The sequence below is a fragment of the Coregonus clupeaformis genome, chromosome 37, assembly GCF_020615455.1.
Source record: "Coregonus clupeaformis isolate EN_2021a chromosome 37, ASM2061545v1, whole genome shotgun sequence".
NCBI lineage: Eukaryota > Metazoa > Chordata > Actinopteri > Salmoniformes > Salmonidae > Coregonus > Coregonus clupeaformis.
Window position 1 is genome coordinate 16,324,156 of NC_059228.1, and position 22,687 is coordinate 16,346,842.

General features: G+C 43.6%; 1 protein-coding gene across 1 annotated transcript; it reads right to left on the reverse strand.

Annotated features, from left to right (window-relative positions):
- Positions 1-4,442: 4,442 nt before the first annotated feature.
- On the reverse strand, positions 4,443-15,680 carry LOC121553204 (voltage-dependent anion-selective channel protein 2). Its single transcript, XM_041866208.2, has 9 exons — positions 15,575-15,680; positions 14,062-14,133; positions 13,689-13,738; positions 11,073-11,225; positions 10,813-10,865; positions 8,854-9,081; positions 8,345-8,495; positions 5,613-5,670; positions 4,443-4,770 (listed from the first exon to the last, which is right to left on the reverse strand). The coding sequence occupies exons 2-9, from the start codon at positions 14,126-14,128 to the stop codon at positions 4,679-4,681; spliced, it is 852 nt and encodes a 283-aa protein (XP_041722142.1). The 5' UTR covers positions 14,129-14,133; positions 15,575-15,680; the 3' UTR covers positions 4,443-4,678.
- Between the last annotated feature and the right edge of the window lie 7,007 nt (positions 15,681-22,687).

Below are 22,687 nucleotides of genomic sequence, written 5' to 3' on the forward strand. Positions count from 1 at the left end.
CACACAGTCTACACCAACAGAGGTATGGATAGAGGGGAGATTGACCAGCTATCATGTCAACCACTGCAACAGATTGCTACGAGGAAACTGACGATCTAGACATGAGGGAGAGGAGGATGCTGTTGATGACAATTATCAGGTGATGGAAGACAATGTAAGAGGAATGATACTGATGAGCTGTGGGTTATGGCTGATTACCTCAGTGGAGGCACAGAGCTATAGACCTCCAAGAATTTCAAGATCTTCCAGATTTTTCAGGAATCAACTGGCTGTCATTCCATTCGGTTATATTTATTTAAAGGGTTTATCTAATAGAAATTGGGAAGTATATTAGAAATTGGTATTAAGAATAATTGTTAACACATAATAATTTGTCATATGGTGAATGTTTATATGGATTTATTGGTTTAGAAATGAAGTCAATTAAACTGTTTGTCTTCTAGTGAGATAAATACAGATGCTGTCTTGATGCATAGTAGGGATAATTTTGCCTAGCATGGTGTGAACCTAAATAATTAAAAGTAACAAACTATGAACCGGCTGAAGATGAATATCAGAGGCGTTGAAGACGTTTTTGTAAAATACCACTTCTACATGCAACTGGTCTACAATAACCCATCGAAGCTATCAAAGGATTTTCTCATGTTATTATCTCGAAGGAGTGGGAAAGGAGTCCACCATTGAGTGAGAATGGAGAAAGATATGTTTAAATGCAACATTTTCATGATGTGGGCATAAGGGTTGGCAAATGGAAAAGACAATGAGGTTGTGGAGTTGGTGGTGACTCAAATGAGACATTGTAGTTGTGACATTGTCATGGGCAAGTCATTTTGGAAATGTGAAGATGTCTGAAGAATGTAAGGAAGAGACGCAAGAATATTTAAATGCCGGGGGAGAAAAAGGGGTTGCTTAGCTGTGTTGATAATAAAATTGGGTTTATCCACATTTGATAATTTGGGTAGTAGGTACACACACTGCTAAATTAATAGAATTGAGAATGCATTGAGATAATGATCTGTATTTATTATCAGGATGAGGAAAGTCATAATTAAATTATGGATGTTTATAATATATGTTAATATAAGTGTACATTCTGACAGTTGTAATGGGTGATAAAGTTGAGGGTTTTAATTTTCATTGATAAGGATAAAGTGAATCAATAAGGATTGTCATTTTTAAATTTGGTTGAGTGAAGTAATTTGGGTTTGGTTATAATTTATAAGATGAATGAGTGATTTAAGTGAATTAGTGGTATGTATTAGTATAATTATTTTCAGAATGAAGGATATTGATTGTTAAATTGAGAAATGGTCCTCTGTAGCTCAGCTGGTAGAGCACGGCGCTTGTAACGCCAAGGTAGTGGGTTTGATCCCCGGGACCACCCATACACAAAAAAAAAAAATGTATGCACGCATGACTGTAAGTCGCTTTGGATAAAAGCATCTGCTAAATGGCATATTATTATTATTAAATGTTTTATATAGATATTAGGGGTTAAAACAGTGATGCATTATGGTAATGTCTTAAGATGCATATATATGATTTATTTTGAGTAGACATTGTTGAATCATACTGTTTCAAACATGGACAGATGACTATCTCAGTAGATCAGATAGAGCCCGTTGTGACCAGTGAAAAGCTTGGGGTTCATCTGATGGGGCATGGATGATGAAGACGGACGTTTATGTTATTTTTATATTCATGTGTTCAGATTATAATATCCATGTAATGGTTATGTATAATTGTTGTGGGGATGATGTCATGATGGTCACAATTTAGTTGATGTATGTTTTCTTGGTTGCATGGCTCAGAAAAAGGGGTAATTTTAGAATGGGGGATGTCTATGTGGGATTTTTCCTTATATATAAAAATAAGGTTTTGACTACATAGATTATTAGCATGAATATATAGTAGTTAATTATGTGTTTATCTTTTACTCAGACTGAGTTTATAGAGGTTTGAGAGGTTTGATATCGCATAAGATAGATGACTGAGAATGTATACCTTTGTTGATTAAATATATTGAGAATCAGGTTGGATTCAGGTATAAAAGGTGGAAAGGGGTGATTTCTCAGTTATCTAGCATAGTTTAGGATCTAGTCAGAGATATATATTGCTGATGCCCCATGGTGGCGGTGGGTTTATGGTATTGGCAGGCATAAGCTACGGACAACAAACACAATTGCATTTTATCAGTTGGCAATTTGAATACACAAAAATACCGTAACGGGATCCTGAGGCCCATTGTGAGGGCCATTTTTTTATAAGGTATCTGTTACGAACAGATGCATATCTGTATTCCCATTCATGTGAAATCCATAGATTAGGGCCTATGAATTTATTTCAATTGACTGATTTCTTCAAATGAATTGTAACTCTTTGAAATTGTTGCATGTTGCGTTTATATTTTTGTTAATCTTGTTTTATGTTCTGAATCTAGAAAAACATGGCAAAATGCTAGCGTATAATTTTTTTTGGGGGGGAGGTTTGTATTAAATACTTTAATAATCTTATGTTAGAATGAAACAATCAAGGCCTTTAAACACTTGGACAATAAATATAACAATTAAATGTGTTTTATGGTGTCTGATTGAGTTGACAAATCCAGTTAAGTGCATTTCATAAATTGTTTGAATAAGGTTGTTCCTTTACATCATATGATAGCTCGTACTTTTGTCTACAAACATATTTTAAATGTTAAATATTAAGAAATAATTGTCGGGATTGTCCCATCTTTCAATAATCCCTGATAAGCAAGACCTCCCAAAGCCAGAAGAGTTTATCATCACTCACAAAAAAAGTCAGGAGTTGGTTTGTGGAGCTCAAAGATTTTATTGAAAAGTTAAACCATACACGAAGGGACCTCCCAGGTTTCCTGTGATCGCTGTCTCAGCCAGCCCAGTGACCAGATGAAGCCCCTGGGAGAGCCTACACACACAGCCAGACAGTTTGGCATTACTGTGAACCTAAAACCCCTCCCTTAGTCATCATCAGCAAAGTAGAAAACAAAAGCAAGCCTGGCAGGTCAGCAAGAATTACAGGTATCCCCTAAACTTAGACTTTCTTACAGTTTCAAGCCACCCAAAAACTGTTCTGATTAAGCGAGGTCTTCATGTACAGCTACATCTCAAACCCTGATGGCCAACTGACGCTGAGCATAACGGTACAACATGGCGTTAAGCTTGTCCTTGTGGAAAGAAAACAAGGTATACGACAGTAATTAAATAACAGTGGGAGAAACCTAGTGTACTGAAGAACGCGGTTGCAAATGCAAATGAGAAATGTCTTCAGACCACAGAATATCAAATGATTGGTTAGAAGTGGTCAAATCAGAAAGAATGTATGACCAAAAGCACCCACCGCGTTTAACCAATCAACTGATGTCTCACCAAATAAAAACAATACTTCAGGGATAAACATAGGAGCTACAGGTGACCAACTGTACTGAGTAAAGGATCTGAATACGTATGTCAATGAGATAGTTTCCCATTTTTAATACATTTGCAGAAATAAATAAAAAACGTTTTTTTGCTTTGTCATTATGGGGTATTGTGCAGATTGATGAGGGGGAGAAAAAAAACTATTTAATCAATTTTAGAATCTGTTAAGAGATAGATGGCTGGTGTTGAACAGAGTTGAAGGATGGGACTAATAACAAGATAACTAATAATGTAAGCATACTGTGTCCATAATAAGTATATAGGTTGTAGGTTGGGAGCTTTTGTGAAAGAGCACAGTTAGAAAGATATGGCATATAGAAGCAAACCGGATGGACATCATGAAAATGATCGGAGAGGTTGAGAGTAGAAGTAGTTCAGGAGAAAAAAACTAAATATAATTATTGTAAAATTGACTGTGTCCATAAAATATATATAGTAAGTATAAGCTGGAAGTAGAGGCCTAAGCATTGTTGTTCACTAGTTTACTCCAATTAGGGAAAGGGTGGTGGGGTTGGAAAGCAATAAAGGGGAATATATTTTTTTAAAGGTATATATAAAAACATGGGGGATTGGAAGTGATGCAGACAATTACATTGATGGAAGTTACAATCTGCAATATTAAGCTGATCTACCCCCTCAAAAAAAAAAAAAAAAAATAATGTATGACCAAAAGCACCCACCGCGTATAATCAATCAACTGATGTCTCACCAAATAACAACAATACTTCAGGGATAAACATAGGAGCTACAGGTGACCAACTGTACTGAGTAAAGGGTCTGAATACGTATGTAAATGTGATAGTTTCCCATTTTTAATAAATGTGCAGAAAAACAACAACTGTATTTGCTTTGTCATTATGGGGTATTGTGTGTAGATTGATGAGGGGAGGTCTGAATACTTTACGAATGCACTGCAAGTTAAGTTTCTGGTCACATTGGGAGGAGAATGGTGTGGTGCATTTCATTGTCATGGCAGTGTTGGATAGATACAATGAGAAGGTGTATAAATTACTGACCCACTGCAAGTGTCTTTTAATGGAAACAACTACAAAGCAAGCATGTACACCAAAGAATGACGGAAGTAGCTACCGTCGTAAAACGGTAACTAAAAAAGTGTTTATTTCTCTTGTTCTTGTAGCCTCTGAACACACCCCTTCAATGATATATCTGGTTTGAGTTGGAAATACATTAAGGCCAGATTCTGCTGATATTCTCGTCCCCGACGCCGTGAGGAGAGTTTAGGCCTCCAGTTCCAACCCCAGGCCCAGCTTGTGGCCTCCAGCGTTGATGCTCTTTCCGTCCACCAGGGCAGAGAGGGTGAGTTTCACACCTGCAACAGGGGAGAGAGACAACGTCAGGGTCGCATTCAGGATGAGGGTAAAAAAGGAACTGAGAAAACTAGGATGTCAACTAGAGATGGAAATGAAGCAAGCCCACTAGCCTGAGGCTAGTACTGTTGAGAAGGGTGCCATACTAGCCTGCCAGGGCAGTGAAATCCTTACGTTCTATCCCTGGTGTCAACATTCTCATCATTGCAGATAGAAATCTCTCTTATAGAGCTGACAATGATTTCCTTTTTCAAATGAAAGAGAAACTAGTCTGCTCTACATAACGGACTTCTATCTGAGCCTTCTGTAGCACTGCAGGAGTGCATCTATAACAAGAACAGTACTCCGAGACGCATTGAGAGCAAAATGAATAGGATGTTGCATTAGTGGGGACTCACACTTGCAGAGATAATCAAGTGGAGATCGCCCTACAAACAGCATGTATGATGGCAGTCGATGAAATTTACATAAACTTGGGAATGTCTGGTCGCTAGCTCTCTATTGACCGACCGTCGCTTTGAGTCTCCTTTCATTTAAAATTACTGGTAGCTGATCATCTCGCCACATGTGAGTCCCCAGTAAAGCATCATCTTCAAATCGATTTTGGTGCAGTGTGGAGTGTACACTTTTTATTTTTTTTACACACTGTGTAAGAGTCACGTTGAGCACTTTGGTTCAGGAAGAGAAGAGGATGTTGCATTATGAAGTGTGGGTTGCTCATAGAGAAGCAGTGGGCTACAGACAAGAGTGGTACGCCACACAAATCTAACATTACAACTTGAGGGAACTTGTAGTAACAGCAGTAAGGGAACAATTATATCTATTGTAAAACGAGAGGTCTTACCTGGTCTCAGCGTCTGAGTGTAACCAAGACCGACCAGGCTGATGTTGTTCACTTTAGCCTGGAAAGACAGAATGAAAGACTTACAATCCAAAAAGGCAGAGGAAAGTTCCTAACAACAGCAGTCTTCTAAACTAGAGTGGGCAGCTCTGATCCTGGAGCGCCAGACAATGTAGTGAGTGGCAGACAGCCCTAGTAAGCACAGTTGAAGTCGGAAGTTTACATACACCTTAGCCAAATACATTTAGTTTTTCACAATTCCTGACATTTAAACCTAGTAAGAATTACCTGTCTTAGGTCAGTTAGGATCACCACTTTATTTTAAGAATGTGAAATGTCAGAATAATAGTAGAGAGTGATTTATTTCGGCTTTTATTTATTTCATCACAATCCCAGTGGGTCAGAAGTTTACATACACTCAATTAGTATTCGGTAGCATTGCCTTTAAATTGTTTAACTTGGGTCAAACATTTCGGGTAGCCTTCCACAAGCTTCCCACAATAAGTTGGGTGAATATTGGCCAATTCCTCCTGACAGAGCTGGTGTAACTGAGTCAGGTTTGTAGGCCTCCTTGCTCGCACACGCTTTTTCAGTTCTGCCCACAAATGTTCTATAGGATTGAGGTCAGGGCTTTGTGATGGCCACTCCAATACCTTGACTTTGTTGTCCTTAAGCCATTTTGCCACAACTTTGGAAGTATGCTTGGGGTCATTGTCCATTTGGAAGACCCATTTGCGACCAAGCTTTAACTTCCTGACTGATGTCTTGAGATGTTGCTTCAATATATCCACATAATTTTCCTTCCTCATGATGCCATCTATTTTGTGAAGTGCACCAGTCCCTTCTGTAGTAAAGCACCCCTACAGCATTATGCTGCCACCCCCGTGCTTCACGGTTGGGATGGTGTTCTTTGGCTTGCAAGCGCCCCCTTTTTCCTCCAAACATAACGATGGTCATTATGGCCAAACAGTTCTATTTTAGTTTCATCAGGCCAGAGGACATTTCTCCAAAAAGAACGATCTTTGTCCCCATGTGCAGTTGCAAACTGTAGTCTGGGTTTTTTATGGCGGTTTTGGAGCAGTGACTTCTTCCTTGCTGAGCAGCCTTTCAGGTTATGTCGATATAGGACTTGTTTTACTGTGGATATAGATACTTTTGTACCTGTTTCCTCCAGCATCTTCACAAGGTCCTTTGCTGTTGTTCTGGGATTGATTTGCACTTTTCGCACCAAAGTAGGTTCATTTCTAGGAGACAGAACACGTCTCCTTCCTGAGCGGTATGACGGCTGCGTGGTCCCATGGCGTTTATACTTGCGTAGTATTGTTTGTACAGATGAACGTGGTACCTTCAGGCGTGTGTGGAGTGGTTGAAAAACGGGTTTTAATGACTCCAACCTAAGTGTATGTAAACTTCCGACTTCAACTGTATGTAGTGAGTGGTAGACAGCCCTAGTAAGTACGTAGCGAGTGGTAGACAGCCCTAGTAACTACGTAGTGAGTGGTAGACAGCCCTAGTAACTACGTAGCGAGTGGTAGACAGCCCTAGTAACTACGTAGTGAGTGGTAGACAGCCCTAGTAAGTACGTAGCGAGTGGTAGACAGCCCTAGTAGGTACGTAGCGAGTGGAAGACAGCCCTAGTAACTACGTAGCGAGTGGTAGACAGCCCTAGTAACTACGTAGCGAGTGGTAGACAGCCCTAGTAACTACGTAGCGAGTGGTAGACAGCCCTAGTAACTACGTAGCGAGTGGTAGACAGCCCTAGTAACTACGTAGCGAGTGGAAGACAGCCCTAGTAAGTACGTAGCGAGTGGTAGACAGCCCTAGTAAGTACGTAGTGAGTGGTAGACAGCCCTAGTAACTACGTAGCGAGTGGTAGACAGCCCTAGTAACTACGTAGCGAGTGGTAGACAGCCCTAGTAACTACGTAGCGAGTGGTAGACAGCCCTAGTAGGTACGTAGCGAGTGGTAGACAGCCCTAGTAAGTACGTAGCGAGTGGAAGACAGCCCTAGTAACTACGTAGCGAGTGGTAGACAGCCCTAGTAACTACGTAGCGAGTGGTAGACAGCCCTAGTAACTACGTAGCGAGTGGAAGACAGCCCTAGTAACTACGTAGCGAGTGGTAGACAGCCCTAGTAAGTACGTAGCGAGTGCTAGACAGCCCTAGTAGGTACGTAGCGAGTGGTAGACAGCCCTAGTAACTACGTAGCGAGTGGTAGACAGCCCTAGTAACTACGTAGCGAGTGGTAGACAGCCCTAGTAACTACGTAGCGAGTGGTAGACACCCCTAGTAACTACGTAGCGAGTGGTAGACACCCCTAGTAACTACGTAGCGAGTGGTAGACAGCCCTAGTAACTACGTAGCGAGTGGTAGACAGCCCTAGTAACTACGTAGTGAGTGGTAGACAGCCCTAGTAACTACGTAGTGAGTGGTAGACAGCCCTAGTAACTACGTAGTGAGTGGTAGACAGCCCTAGTAACTACGTAGTGAGTGGTAGACAGCCCTAGTAACTACGTAGTGAGTGGTAGATAGCCCTAGTAACTACGTAGTGAGTGGTAGACAGCCCTAGTAAGTACTTGAGCGTTTCTTGCATGTGTTCTTAGGACACAGTAAGACCACCACAAAGGGACGGTTTCCTGGACACATTTAAAAAAGTGAATTCAATGGAAAATCTCCATTGACAATGCTTTTTAGTCCTAGGCTAAAGCTCTGTCTGGGAAACTGCACAGTACTTACACTGATGGAGGCGCTCTTGTCCAGCTGGTATTTGGCTGCGATGCCGAAGCTTGTGCTGTTGCTGCCGGCAGTCCAGGCAAGGTTGACCGCTGTCTCCAGCGCCGGGCTCACCTTCTGGTAGATGGAGCCACCGAATTGTACACCGTCATTTCTGTAACAACAACCAGGGAAAAGATTAGGGAGAGAAGGAGTGATATGAAAATATTTGTCTGTAGTGCAGTTCGAAATCAAGTCCTAGCCTTTACCCTGCTATGCAGTTTGTAGGGCCTGACGTTTTGAACCCTGTTTAGGTGCTTTGGTTAAATCATTAGATATTCAATGATTACTACAATTTCCAGGTTGACTACAGCTGTCCAGTCATCTATGTACATTGTTTTTGCGTGTGGGTGTGCATATTTTTTTAAACAATTGAATAGACAATGTTTGCCTTTGAAGGTAATTGTTCTTGTATGCACATAGCAGAGGACTGGAAATTCATACACTTGTATACATTGTATGCTCTCACTTACACGTTGGTGTGTAGCTGGAAGTCCCCGGTCTTGTATCCCACAGCGAAGTTGTTCTGGGTCATCTTAGACTTGGCCGTGTCAAAGGTCATCTCGTAGCCGGCGAGCCAGCCCTCGTAACCCACGACGGCCGCTCCATGGATAGCGGGGCCAGCGAAGTCAAAGTCGACGTCACAGCCCAGGTTGACAAACTCGCGCTTGTAGGCGGTCTTGACTTTGCCGCTCTTCTTGCTGTCGTTGGAGCGGAAAACATATTTGGTTAGCCTTAGCCTACATTCTGAACTGAAATATTTGTATTGAGCAGCCAAACAGCTCAGGCCTAATATAACCAGTCTGATGGAAATGTAGCAACCTTAACAGAATATGAAAACAATTGGGAAAACCAAGAGCTGGAAAACCTCACTCCAGTAGTACTTCACCCATACACTCTCTTATGTTCATAATCAAGAGTCCACAAGCAATACCAATCCTGAGCAATGTCTTTCTGGATCGTCATTACACACTAGCCAACGAGGCTTACAGTAAGTGCACACACACAACTCCATTCACTCACAGCATTAGCAACTAGGGATTACAATAATAATACTTTATGAGCCCCTTAAAATGCTAATGTTACATGACACTAAACCCAGTTCTAAACTGTTAGCCTAGGCAGTGTGACTAACTGAGAAGCTGTAGCATTCAGTGGAGTGAAGTTGCCCTTAGATGCTGATCTTGGGTCAGTTTTGCATTCCCCCCCTCCACTAACGGTTAAAGTTAAGATTCGGGGAGGGGAAACTGATCCTAGATCTGTACCTAGGGGAAACTCCTCCCCCGGAGCTCAGTGGACATGCAGCGACAGCGTGACGACCACCCCCTCCTCCCCAACATGTAAGAGGAGACTCCTCCACTGGCCCACCATGTGTCACTACTAGGCATGTGCCATATTCCATCCCACAGGATTTACACTTCCAGGAAAGCCAATACTATGTGGACTGGCTGGGGAGGCACTACTGAATAGGATTTGGTCACACCAACATTAAATGTCCTAAAAAAACATTGTTGCATACTACCCAACGATGTCTATATAGGCCTATGCAATGACCGCAAATTGCAGATGCGTGCATCCGGTGCTCCGTATACGTCAGCACTATACCAGTTACTTTGGTTAAAAAATGCTAAAACAGTCAATATTGAGAGTTGAGAAATAAAATGTAATACCTACAGAAAGCTGAGACCCCTTTCTCTTCAACAGACTATTTTGTTCCTCCCTCTAACCTACTCTGAGCGTGCAGAGAAAAACAGCCACAGGGGCTGGGCAGGGCAGAGACTTTCATGGAGGAATCCGGATTTTGGGATTTTATTAGGATCCCCATTAACAGACGCCAATGGCGACAGCTCATCTTACTGGGGTCCGACACAACGAAAAAGACATTACAGACAAAATACTTTACAATTTACATACATTAACATATATTAATGCACATTAGGCTACTGCTTGACCAAATCAAGATTTTAGTTGCCCCAAAAATAAAAACATCTGTTTAAAATGGTCAAAGTCTGGAGGCCAACTAGGAGAATAAACACCTCCATTCAAATATACAAGCAAAAAAACAACAGTAACACAATCCATGGCTTGGATGTGGATAATAATAAATACTACACAGATGAGTGCCTTGTCAGGCTAAAGTTAATTTGCCTGACCCGTCACATCAGATCCACCCACGAGCCTGTGAGGAATGCACACCTCAGATCATGTTACCTTCATGCAAGGACACTACGTGCTGGACTGACTCTTCTGGTCTAGCTATATGTTAATACCATCGGCACCCATATGTCCGAACACATGAAACACTGTTTTAAGTACTATAAGTACATTTTTACATTTTAGTAATTTAGCAGACGCTTTTATCCAGAGCAACTTACAGTAGTGAGTGCATACATTTTTCGAACTGGTCCTCTGCATTGAAATTGTAATTTTACCCAGTGTTTGGTGAGAAGGTTGTGTCGAATGTCAGCTTCAGACCATTGACAATCTAAAGGAAACAAGAACAAAGAATCAGACTGGTAACACAAGGTTGATCTACCTGCATTTTATGTGATCACTACATATTGAATATTCATTATTTGTTAGAATCCTCTCTCTTTTCAATTGTGTGTCAAGGCTATTGTGAGAAACTCCATACACAACACCGATTGTGTTACAAAAAGCATTTAAAATAAAATCTTTGTTGAATCCAAACCTGGTCTTCGACGGTGATCTCTGTTCCCAGGGTGTTGTCAATGTTCCACTTCTCTGTGAAGGTCAGGCCGTACTCTGACCTCTTGTATTTGGTTTCCAAGCTGCCCGCCACCTTGCTGGTGTCCGTGTTGGTGGAGCCAGCTGTTTTGAACTCCTGCAGAACATTTGTAAAAGGGTTCACATCAGGATATGAATAAAAACAAATGTTGTAAAAAATATCTGAATGCAATTGGGTTTTTATCATAAAGACCATAAACACACACACCCACATATATGTGGGTGTGTGTGTAGAGATATATATATATATATATATATATATCTCTACACACACACACATACATATATACACCTTAGCCAAATACATTTAAACTCAGTTTTTCACAATTCCTGACATTTAATCATAGTAACAATTCCCTGTCTTAGGTCAGTTAGGATCACCACTTTATTTTAAGAATGTGAAATGTCAGAATAATAGTAGAGAGAATGATTTATTTCAGCTTTTATTTATTTTATCACATTCCCAGTGGGTCACAGGTTTACATACATAAAAAGAGGAGTGGGAGGCCCCGGTGCACAACTGAGCAAGAAGACAAATACATTAGTGTCTAGTTTGAGAAACAGGCGCCTCACACGTCCTCAACTGGCAGCTGCATTAAATAGTACCCACAAAACACCAGTCTCAATGTCAACAGTGAAGAGGCGACTCCGGGATGCTGACCTTCTAGGCAGAGTTGCAAAGAAAAAGCCATATCTCAGATTGGCCAATAAAAAGAAAAGATTAAGATGGGCAGTCTGAGATATGGCTTTTTCTTTGCAACTCTGCCTAGAAGGTCAGCATCCCGGAGTCGCCTCTTCACTGTTGACATTGAGACTGGTGTTTTGCGGCTACTATTTAATGAAGCTGCCAGTTGAGGACCTGTGAGGCGTCTGTTTCTCAAACTAGACACTAATGTATTTGTCTTCTTGCTCAGTTGTGCACCGGGGCCTCCCACTCCTCTTTTTATGTATGTAAACCTGTGACCCACTGGGAATGTGATAAAATAAATAAAAGCTGAAATAAATCATTCTCTCTACTATTATTCTGACATTTCACATTCTTAAAATAAAGTGGTGATCCTAACTGACCTAAGACAGGGAATTGTTACTATGATTAAATGTCAGGAATTGTGAAAAACTGAGTTTAAATGTATTTGGCTAAGGTGTATATATGTATGTGTGTGTGTGTAGAGATATATATATATATATATATATATATCTCTACACACACACACATACATATATACACCTTAGCCAAATACATTTAAACTCAGTTTTTCACAATTCCTGACATTTAATCATAGTAACAATTCCCTGTCTTAGGTCAGTTAGGATCACCACTTTATTTTAAGAATGTGAAATGTCAGAATAATAGTAGAGAGAATGATTTATTTCAGCTTTTATTTATTTTATCACATTCCCAGTGGGTCACAGGTTTACATACATAAAAAGAGGAGTGGGAGGCCCCGGTGCACAACTGAGCAAGAAGACAAATACATTAGTGTCTAGTTTGAGAAACAGGCGCCTCACACGTCCTCAACTGGCAGCTGCATTAAATAGTACCCACAAAACACCAGTCTCAATGTCAACAGTGAAGAGGCGACTCCGGGATGCTGACCTTCTAGGCAGAGTTGCAAAGAAAAAGCCATATCTCAGACTGCCCATCTTAATCTTTTCTTTTTATTGGCCAATCTGAGATATGGCTTTTTCTTTGCAACTCTGCCTAGAAGGTCAGCATCCCGGAGTCGCCTCTTCACTGTTGACATTGAGACTGGTGTTTTGCGGCTACTATTTAATGAAGCTGCCAGTTGAGGACCTGTGAGGCGTCTGTTTCTCAAACTAGACACTAATGTATTTGTCTTCTTGCTCAGTTGTGCACCGGGGCCTCCCACTCCTCTTTCTATTCTGGTTAGAGCCAGTTTGCGCTGTTCTGTGAAGGGAGTAGTACACAGTGTTGTAACGAGATCTTCAGTTTCTTGGCAATTTCTCACATGGAATAGCCTTCATTTCTCAGAACAAGAATAGACTGACGAGTTTCAGAAGAAAATTATTTGTTTCTGGCCATTTTGAGCCTGTAATCAAACCCACAATTGCTGATGCTCCAGATACTCAACTAGTCTCAAGAAGGCCAGTTTTATTGCTTCTATAATCAGCACAACAGTTTTCAGCTGTTCTAACATAATTGCAAAAGGGTTTTCTATTAGCCTTTTAAAATGATAAACTTGGATTAGCAAACACAACGTTCCATTGGAACACAGGACTGATGGTTGCTGATAATGGGTCTCTGTACGCCTATGTAGATATTCCATTTTTTTTTAATCAGCCGTTTCCAGCTACAATAGCCATTTATAACATTAACAATGTCTACACTGTATTTCTGATCAATTTAATGTTATTTTAATGGACAAAAAAAATTGCTTTTCTTTCGAAAACAAGGACATTTCTAAGAGAGCTCAAACTTTTGAATGGTAGTAAGTGTGTGTGTGTGTATATATATATATATATATATATTAGAGTAGAGATAATTCTACATTCATTTTGAAAGTGCACACATGATTAGAAAGAAAATAAGTCAACTTACCACTCCGCTGCTGGACTTGGTCTTCACATCAAGCTTCACCAGGCCGAACCCTTCAGGGAGAAAGCAAAGTTAGTCAACCACTGATGCATATTTCACAAATGGGAAATAGTCATGAATGTAATCATTGTCAGCAGATAATGTAATCCTTCATACACTAACATCTTACAGGATGACATGCAAAGCCGAGATAAAATATATATATATATATTTTATGTATCTATCTATCTCTCTATAGATAGAGCGCTCTCCCATCCTGCCTATTGGTTTCGCATCCCTCAAACAAACTCACCCTATTGGTTATTCCTGTTCTCACACAAGGTTTTTAATTAAAACCACCTTAAGTATATTTGTTTCAGAGTGAAATGTACAGTACCATAGCCCTTGTTGAAGATGTCCTTGGCAGATTTGCCGAGGTCACCATATGATGGAGGCACAGCCATTACACCTGCAGCAGGGAGAAAAGATGCATACATTACCCAATAGTCAGAGTTCATTTTGATTTACATAACGCCTGCTTTGGAAACCAATTTCTTTTGAATCTATGAACAGGGCCGGCTCCAGGAATAAGCGGTAACTTAGGGCCCAGGACCCTAGCGGCCCCCCAACCCACTCAAAAAGTGTTATTTGTATTGTTTTTAAAGGTACTCAGGTCAGGGTCTCAACTTACTGTTTAGAGTTTGAATAGTAGAATACACAAGGCTAAAGTTCAAAATGTGGTTGTGCATCAGAAATGTCTCTCTTGTTCTGTCAGTCACTCAATTAGCCATGTCAGCTAACAATTTTGAGATTGGTAAATTAGTCTAGCCAGGTATCATTGCAGAATACTGACCGGTTACGCAGGGCACGTGCCCAGGGGCCCTGACCTCTAGGGGACTACCATTGATTTGTTAGTCACTCTCACTCTGATATCATTAACATGGCATAAGTCAAGGCAAGATGTATATTGCAGGAAATTCACTTTAAATGTACATTTCTCTCCACTGTCAAAAGGAGGGCCACTAAAATGCTTGAGATGGCCCTGTCTATGAACATAACTACTCATCCAACACAGCTAGTCATCCTTTGGGCTAAAAGTTTATTTCCCCACTATATTAACAGGGCTCTCCAACCCCAGTCGTAACTAACCTGATTCAGCTTATCAACCAGCTAATTATTAGAATCAGGTGCTCTAGATTAAGGTTGGAGCAAAAACCTACTGGGTGGTAGCTCTCCAGGAACAAGGTTGGAGAGCCCTGCACTATACAATAAAAAGTGTGGTTGCCTGTCTATAGCATCCAACTCTATCAGCCCAGAGCAAGGTTTCCTTGCAGATGTTGATAATCTGAGTGAGTATGATAAGTGGCCTGTCTGGTTCTGGATAGCTCTGCATGGCTAATTTATCTGAACTGACGCTAGGCTACACCTCAGTGACTCACTCAGTTAAGGCCAGGCGGAGGAATGTAGGTCTGGGAAGCGCTCCACTCAATTAAATTCAAATGTTCTTTATTGGCATGACGTTTTGATACATATGTCCACTCTCCAGCCAATTACTGGCCCCTACCCGGTCTGTCCCATTAAATCAATCACTGGGTATGGTGCAATTCAGAGACTCCATTAACGTTACTAGCTAGCTATTCTCCTAGAGCAGCTCCAAGTAACAACAAAGTAATCCGGCTGAACTCCATTTAACACACATGTGCAGTGGACATGAGTTGTCCTTTCTCGTGTAAGGTTACAGGTCCAGTAGCAAAGCTAATTAGTTAGATAGCTAATGCTAACCGGTTAGCTAGCTAAGCACATTTAGCAATTGCGTGTCAGGCAGTCCTCGAGCAAGCGTGGTCATAAACCACGGCAAATATGTCGTTTAGTTCCTCTACAATAAAAGCCAGTTTAGTTGCTTTACTTACCAGTAAAAGACGGGGCTAGCTGTAAACTTCACCGGTTGGAGGGCGAACTGAAGGAGACTGCAATGTAATGAAATCCAGCCTTTCACCCGAAGGACCCCTACCTATCACGTGTTTGCCTGTGTAAAATATACTTGCAGATTCATTACAAAATCAACAACGGTAAAAAGGCTTTTTTGGGCTGTAACTAGATTTTTTCTGTCAATACCAAAACCATTCTTACGCACTTTGTTTTCTTATGCATAGAAATATGTATTTATCATATATATATATCAATTTCTGGGTGTAACTTCTCATGGACAACTTTGTTTGATCCCGTGGAGTACAATTCAAGTTTGAAGAATAGAAGTTGCTCCTAACTACTGATAGGATCAGACGTTTTATCCCCTCACACAAACATTGGTAAAATAATACAACATTTAATTAATTCTCATTGACAGATCAATTTATTACTGAGATTCACATTAAACACATTCACATTGAGATTGATAAAGGATAATGATGCCAAATGTAGAGTGAATATATCAGAAAAACTAGCTGGGTTTCCATCCAGTTGGCGACGGAGTTTCATGCGAATATTCTCAAATCAACATAAATAAAATATGCGCATTTTCCCACCAGAGATGTGTTTTCATAAAATGTACTTGTTGTGGATAAAAGTATGTGCGTGATGACGTAGTGCACATACAAATAGCTTATATGGTTAAATTCCCATGTACTGAATAAAAAATACCAGTTAAATGGGTTTCCATTGCATTTAACTCTGCTGATGGTTTGGCCTATCCACAGGGAGTACTTGAGAAGACTCATGAGACCATAGTCCTACTGATAAAATGCACTTCAAGGGTAGGCCTACTCTGGGCAAAGCAACCGAAAAAAATTGGGAACCACTGGCCCCATATTATTATGGACAAAAGACCTAGATTATTTTAATTTGTCAAACGGCAGCCAAGCATCATGGCACCAGAATAAAACCCTCGATATTTATTGGAAATGAGCATCGAGGCTGCTCATCTCCTTGCACTTTCACCACCCTGTGAAGTTAATAATTTATTTAATCTGTAACCTACTAATAAACTGCATGCTTTCCAGAGTCGTAGTGGGAGGACCACGCAACATGTCGTGACTCAAAGTTTACTTTGATATGATGGTTATTATATCAATATTTGCGCATAAAAGCGTTTCCACCGCCATTTATCGCATAATTCATTTTACCGACAACCCTGGCGTTGCAAGCGCCATGCTCTACCAACTGAGCTACAGGGGACTAGCCGTTATTTACTTTACTTCCATAAAAAGGTTGGATGGAATCCTGGTTATGGTTTGATATTATATTTCCATTCAAATTCAAAATTGCCCTTCAGATAAAGACTCTTTCTGTGGGGCCAGGGTTTTTGCAAGAACTACTCATTCACTGCTGTACTGCTGCCCTCTGCTGGAATATAGTAATTATTACACAAAGATGGATGATGCAGAGGTGTCATGCACCACATTTTCTTAGGGGGCACTGGTGGCCAAATTCAATATATTTGGATAAATCCTGAGTAGAAGAAAATACACCCAGTGGTCCGTTTATTAGGTACACCCATTTAGTACCAGGTTGGACCCCCTTTGCCTCCAGAACAGCCTGAATTCGTCAGGGAATGGATTCTACAAGGAGTCGGAAAACATCCACAGGGATGGTCCATGCTGACGCAATGACATGACGTAGTTGCTGCAGAGTGGAGGGCGGGACATTCATGCTGCAAACAGCCCATTCCATCTAATCCCAAAGATGCTCTATTGGGTTTTGTCAGCAACAATGTCCAGATACACTGTGGCCTTCAAATCGTTGCTCAATTGGTATCAAGGGACCTAACATCAAATCAAATTTTATTTGTCACATGCGCCGAATACAACAGGCATAAACCTTACCATGAAATGCAGTTCAATAAATAGTTATTTAAATATTTACTAAATAAACTAAAGTAAAAAAATCTAAAATAATAATACCACAAGAAAATTACATAACAATAACGAGGCTATATACAGGGGGTACTGGTACAGAGTCAATGTGTGGGGGTACAGGTTAGACGAGGTAATTTGTAAAGTGACTATGCAGAGATAATAAACAGCGAGTAGCGGGGGGGGGGTCCGGGTAGCCATTTGATTAACTGTTCAGCAGTCTTATGGCTTGGGGGTAGAAGCTGTTAAGGGGCCTTTTGGTCCTAGACTTGGCGCTCCGGTACCGCTTGCCATGCGGTAGCAGAGAGAACAGTCTATGACTTGGGTGACTGGAGTCTTTGACAATTTTTTGGGCCTTCCTCTGACACCGCCTAGTATATACGTCCTGGATGTCAGGAAGCTTGGCCCCAGTGATGTTACGGTTCGGCACTGTTGGTCCGGTTCCCGCTTGTTTCCCTTTTCCTTTTTCCCCTGTGTGTGTGTGTTGTCTGTGTCTGTCTCCCCCTGCTGTGCAGCCCAGTCAGAGGATCTAGGTCAGGGGGCGTGGCCATTCTCTCTCATGCTCCGTTACTTCCAGCTGCGGCTCATTGTCATCAATCAACCAGCAGTTATCTACCCGGGCTGGACACCTCTCCAGCGCCAGTTCGTTCCTACACTACCTGTGGTAACTTGGCCCCGTACAGCAATCTCAGTCTAGTTGTTACTATCTCAGCATTATAGTTGTTTCTGCCACGTTTTGTAACCTGTCTCTCCTTCGACCAGATCCCGTCTGTTCCTGCTGCCTGCCTACCTGCCATTCCCACGCCGCAACCTGCTCATCTGTTGTCTGATATCCTCGTCATCCAGCTCTCCGGACTACTGGCTCTCCCCCCCACTCAGCTCCTACCCCGGTCTGAAGCTATTCCACCCTGAACTGTTTCTCTCTGCCAATTCACGCTGAATAAACGACATCCTAATTCACCCTCTGTTGTCCGTGTGTTCGTCTCTGCACCTGAGTCCCCCACCAAGCCTAATAGAACGAACTGGCCAAACATGGACTCAGCAGAGATGCCACATGAAACAACGGGTGATGGCGTACAACGCGCCCTCCATTCACAGGGAATGTTATTGGGACAACACGACCAACTCATCCGGACTCTTGTGGATAACAACCAGCAGTTGTTGGATCAAGTATCTCATCTCACCTCTCAGGTAGCTAACCTGGTAACACTCACTACCCTTCCTCCCTCTGCTTCTCCTCCGCCTGTTCCTCCTACAGTGGCTCCAGGCTCGGCTTCCGCTCCTGCCCTTCGGGAACCCCCTACAACCTCACCCGAACCTTTCACCGGGGACCTGAACAAATGCCGTGGTTTCCTGCTTCAGTGCCGCTTGGTGTTCCAACAGAAGCCCCTGTCTTTCTCCACGGAATCCTCAAAGGTACATTACGCACTGGGGTTAATGAGGGGCAAAGCTTTGATTTGGGCAGAAGCGGCTTGTTCTACTCAGCAGATTGCCAGCCTGTCGTTTGACGATTTTTCCTCTCAATTGAAAGTTGTGTTTGATCACCCGGACCATGCCGGGACCGCCACAAAGAGACTATTGAAGCTACGACAGGGCACGGGTAGCGTGGCTGAATACGCCATTGATTTTTGGACCTTGGCAGCCGATTCCAAGTGGAATGACGAAGCTCTTCAGGGAGCGTTTGTTAACGGTCTAAGTGACACGATTAAGAATGAACTAGCTGTTCGTGATGAGCCTGCTAACCTTCATGTTCTCGTTTCCCTTGCTACACGAATAGACAACAGGCTACGGGAGAGGAGACAGGAGAGGGGCGGTCGGGTCCACACCGCAGGCGGGGCCCCCTCGCTTTCTGCAGCCCGAGCTACACCACCACTCGGACACCGCCCACACACCGCAGCGGATCCCTCCACGGAACTAGACGAGCCCATGCAGCTGGGCCGTGCTCGTCTGTCCCCTGCCGAAAAGGAACGGGCGCATGCGGGCTGGTGAGTGCATGTACTGTGGGGACCGCACTCATTTCCTGGTTAACTGTCCGGTTCGCCCAAAAGACCAAGCTCGCAGGTAAAAGTGGGCATACTTGCGAGTGCTACACCTGACTCAATGCCCACAGCACCCCCGTCTAGTTATCCCAGCTACAGTCCAGTTCAGGAATCTATCTCTCCCACTAGCTGCTCTCATCGACTCTGGTGCTGAGGATAGTTTCCTTGACGTTAACCTGGTCACTCAGGCTGAGATCCCTGTTAAGCCCCTGCCTAAGCCTATAACAGTAACCGCTATTGACGGCCATCAGTTTGCCAACATCACCCATCAAACTGTCCCCGTTTCTCTCATGCTGTCCGGCAATCACAAAGAAACCATCCAGTTTAAAGTAGTCTCCTCCTCGGCCTCCCCCCTTATCCTCGGTTTCCCTTGGCTTAGCATTCACAACCCCCATATTGACTGGCAAAACCACAAAATACACAGTTGGAGCACTCACTGCCATTCTGTTTGCCTTGGGTCGGCTATTCCGCCCTCGGTAGGTTCCCCTGCTTCCCCTGTCAAAACCCCAGACCTCTCTTCAGTCCCTGAGGAATACCTGGACCTGGCCGAGGTATTCAGTAAGTCCAAGGCACTTTCATTACCACCTCATAGGCCATACGATTGCGCTATTGAGTTACTGCCTGGAGCCCCTTTGCCGTCCAGTCGGCTTTTCAATCTGTCCCGTCCTGAGAGAGAAGCTATGGAAACCTACATAGGCGACTCCCTAGCCTCTGGCATCATTCGTCCCTCATCTTCCGCTGTTGGTGCTGGGTTCTTTTTTGTAGAGAAGAAGGACAAAACATTACGCCCCTGCATTGACTACAGAGGACTTAATAACATCACAGTCAGAAATACGTACCCCCTGCCTCTCATCAACTCAGCATTTGAACCCCTTCATGGTGCCACCGTGTTTACCAAACTCGACCTACGTAACGCTTACCACCTTGTTAGGATCAGGCCGGGAGACGAATGGAAGACTGGGTTCAATACCCCTCTCGGACACTTTGAATACCTAGTCATGCCATTCGGTCTCACTAACGCCCCAGCAGTGTTTCAGGCCATGGTTAACGATGTGTTGAGGGATTTTCTACACCGTTTGTGTTTGTCTATTTGGATGACATTCTAATATTCTCTAAGTCACAGGATGAACACGTCTCCCACGTCCGTCTGGTTCTCCAACGCCTCATGGAAAATAAACTGTATGTGAAAGCAGAAAAATGTGAGTTCCACCGGCAGTCCGTCCCCTTTTTGGGCTTTATTATCGAGCGGGGACAAGTGTCACCAGACCCTGACAAGATCAGAGCGGTTGTGGAGTGGCCCACACCCACGTCTCGGAAGCAGCTACAACGCTTCCTGGGCTTCGCCAACTTCTACCGCCGCTTCATCAGGGGTTTCAGCCGAGTGGTTGCCCCCTGACCAAGCTCACCTCCCCTAAGGTGCCATTCCTGTGGACGCCTGAGGCCGAGTCAGCTGTGAGTACACTGAAGGAACTGTTCACCACCTCACCTGTTCTTATTCATCCAGACACTAGTTTGCAGTTTATTGTGGAAGTGGACGCCTCTGATTCGGGGGTGGGGGCAGTCCTGTCACAACGTTCCCCACGGACCAGAAGCTCCATCCTGTGGCCTTTTTCTCCAGGAGATTGACCCCTGCTGAGAAGAACTACGACGTGGGTAACCGGGAGTTGCTTGCTGTCAAGTTGGCGTTGGAGGAGTGGAGGCACTGGCTAGACGGAGCAGAGCAACCCTTCATAGTCTGGACAGACCACAAGAACCTGGCTTACATCCAGTCATCCAAGAGGCTGAACTCCCGTCAGGCCAGATGGGCTCTGTTCTTCAGCAGGTTCAAGTTTATTTTAACATATCGTCCTGGCACACGTAATGTCAAGCCTGATGCTCTCTCTCGCCAGTTTACAGACAATGAAGACTTCAGCAATCCTGAACCTGTTCTGCCCGCTTCCTGTTTGGTGGCGGCTGTTCACTGGGAAATCGAGTCCCTCGTCCGATCGGCACAAGAGTTGGAACCTGGACCGGCCGATGGCCCCCCCGACCTTCTCTATGTTCCCGCAGCCGTGCGGCCGCAAGTGCTCAACTGGATCCACACCTCACGATTCTCCTGCCACCCTGGTATGAACCGTACACTGTCGCTACTTAAGAGGCACTTTTGGTGGCCATCCGCCGAGGCTGACGTCCGGGGAGTACGTGGCGGCCTGTTCCATCTGTGCCCAAAATAAGGCTTCCCACAGGGCTCCTTCGGGCCTGCTGCGGCCTCTCCCAGTCCCGAGTCGTCCTTGGTCTCACGTGGCCTTGGACTTCGTCACTGGACTTCCTATGTCTGAGGGTAATGACACCATACTCACCATCGTGGACAGATTCTCTAAATCTGCCCATTTTGTTGCATTACCAAAATTACCGTCTGCCAGTGAGACAGCCGACCTCTTTGTCCTACATGTATTCCGTCCCCATGGAATACCTGTGGACATAGTGTCCGATAGAGGTCCACAGTTCATTTCTCGGGTATGGAAGGAGTTTTGTTCGGCTCTGGGTGCCTCTGTCAGTCTCTCATCAGGTTTCCATCCCCAGTCCAATGGCCAGACTGAGAGGACCAATCAGGACCTGGAGGCTGCTCTACGCTGTGTGACATCCCAGAACCCGTCCACCTGGGCCAAACATCTCCCGTGGGTCGAATATGCCCACAATTCCCTCACCTCATCTGCCACCGGCCTCTCACCTTTTGAGGCGGCTTTGGGGTACCAACCGCCATTGTTCCCGCTCTCAAGAAAAGGAGTTAGCCGTCCCGTCAGTTCAGGATAACCTTCGTCGCTGCCGCAAGGTGTGGGTGGACACCCGTGAGGCCCTTCTACGGACAGCAGAGCGTAACAAGAGGGTGGCGGACAGGCGCAGGGTAGTCGCTCCCCAGTTCCAGCCTGGTCAGCGAGTCTGGCTCTCCTCCAGCAACATCCCCCTGCGCACTGACTCCCGTAAGCTGTCGCCCCGGTATTTGGGTCCTTTCGAGATCGACTCCATCATCAACCCTTCGGCTGTTCGGTTGAAGCTTCCCCAGGCCATGAGAGTCCATCCTACATTTCACGTGTCCCAGCTGAAGCTGGTCTCCTCCAGCCCTTTGTGTCCGCCTGTGGATCCCCCTCCGCCA

Bases quoted from the DNA above. Each gene is read 5' to 3' on its own strand.
- LOC121553204 (XM_041866208.2), bottom strand. From the start codon at position 14,128: ATGGCTGTGCCTCCATCATATGGTGACCTCGGCAAATCTGCCAAGGAC. The intron at 5,671-8,344 runs GTAAGTACTGTG...CTGTCTTTCCAG, and splicing joins ACAAGAGCGCCTCCATCAGT to GCTAAAGTGAACAACATCAG. The intron at 4,771-5,612 runs GTAAGACCTCTC...CCCCTGTTGCAG, and splicing joins CACTCAGACGCTGAGACCAG to GTGTGAAACTCACCCTCTCT.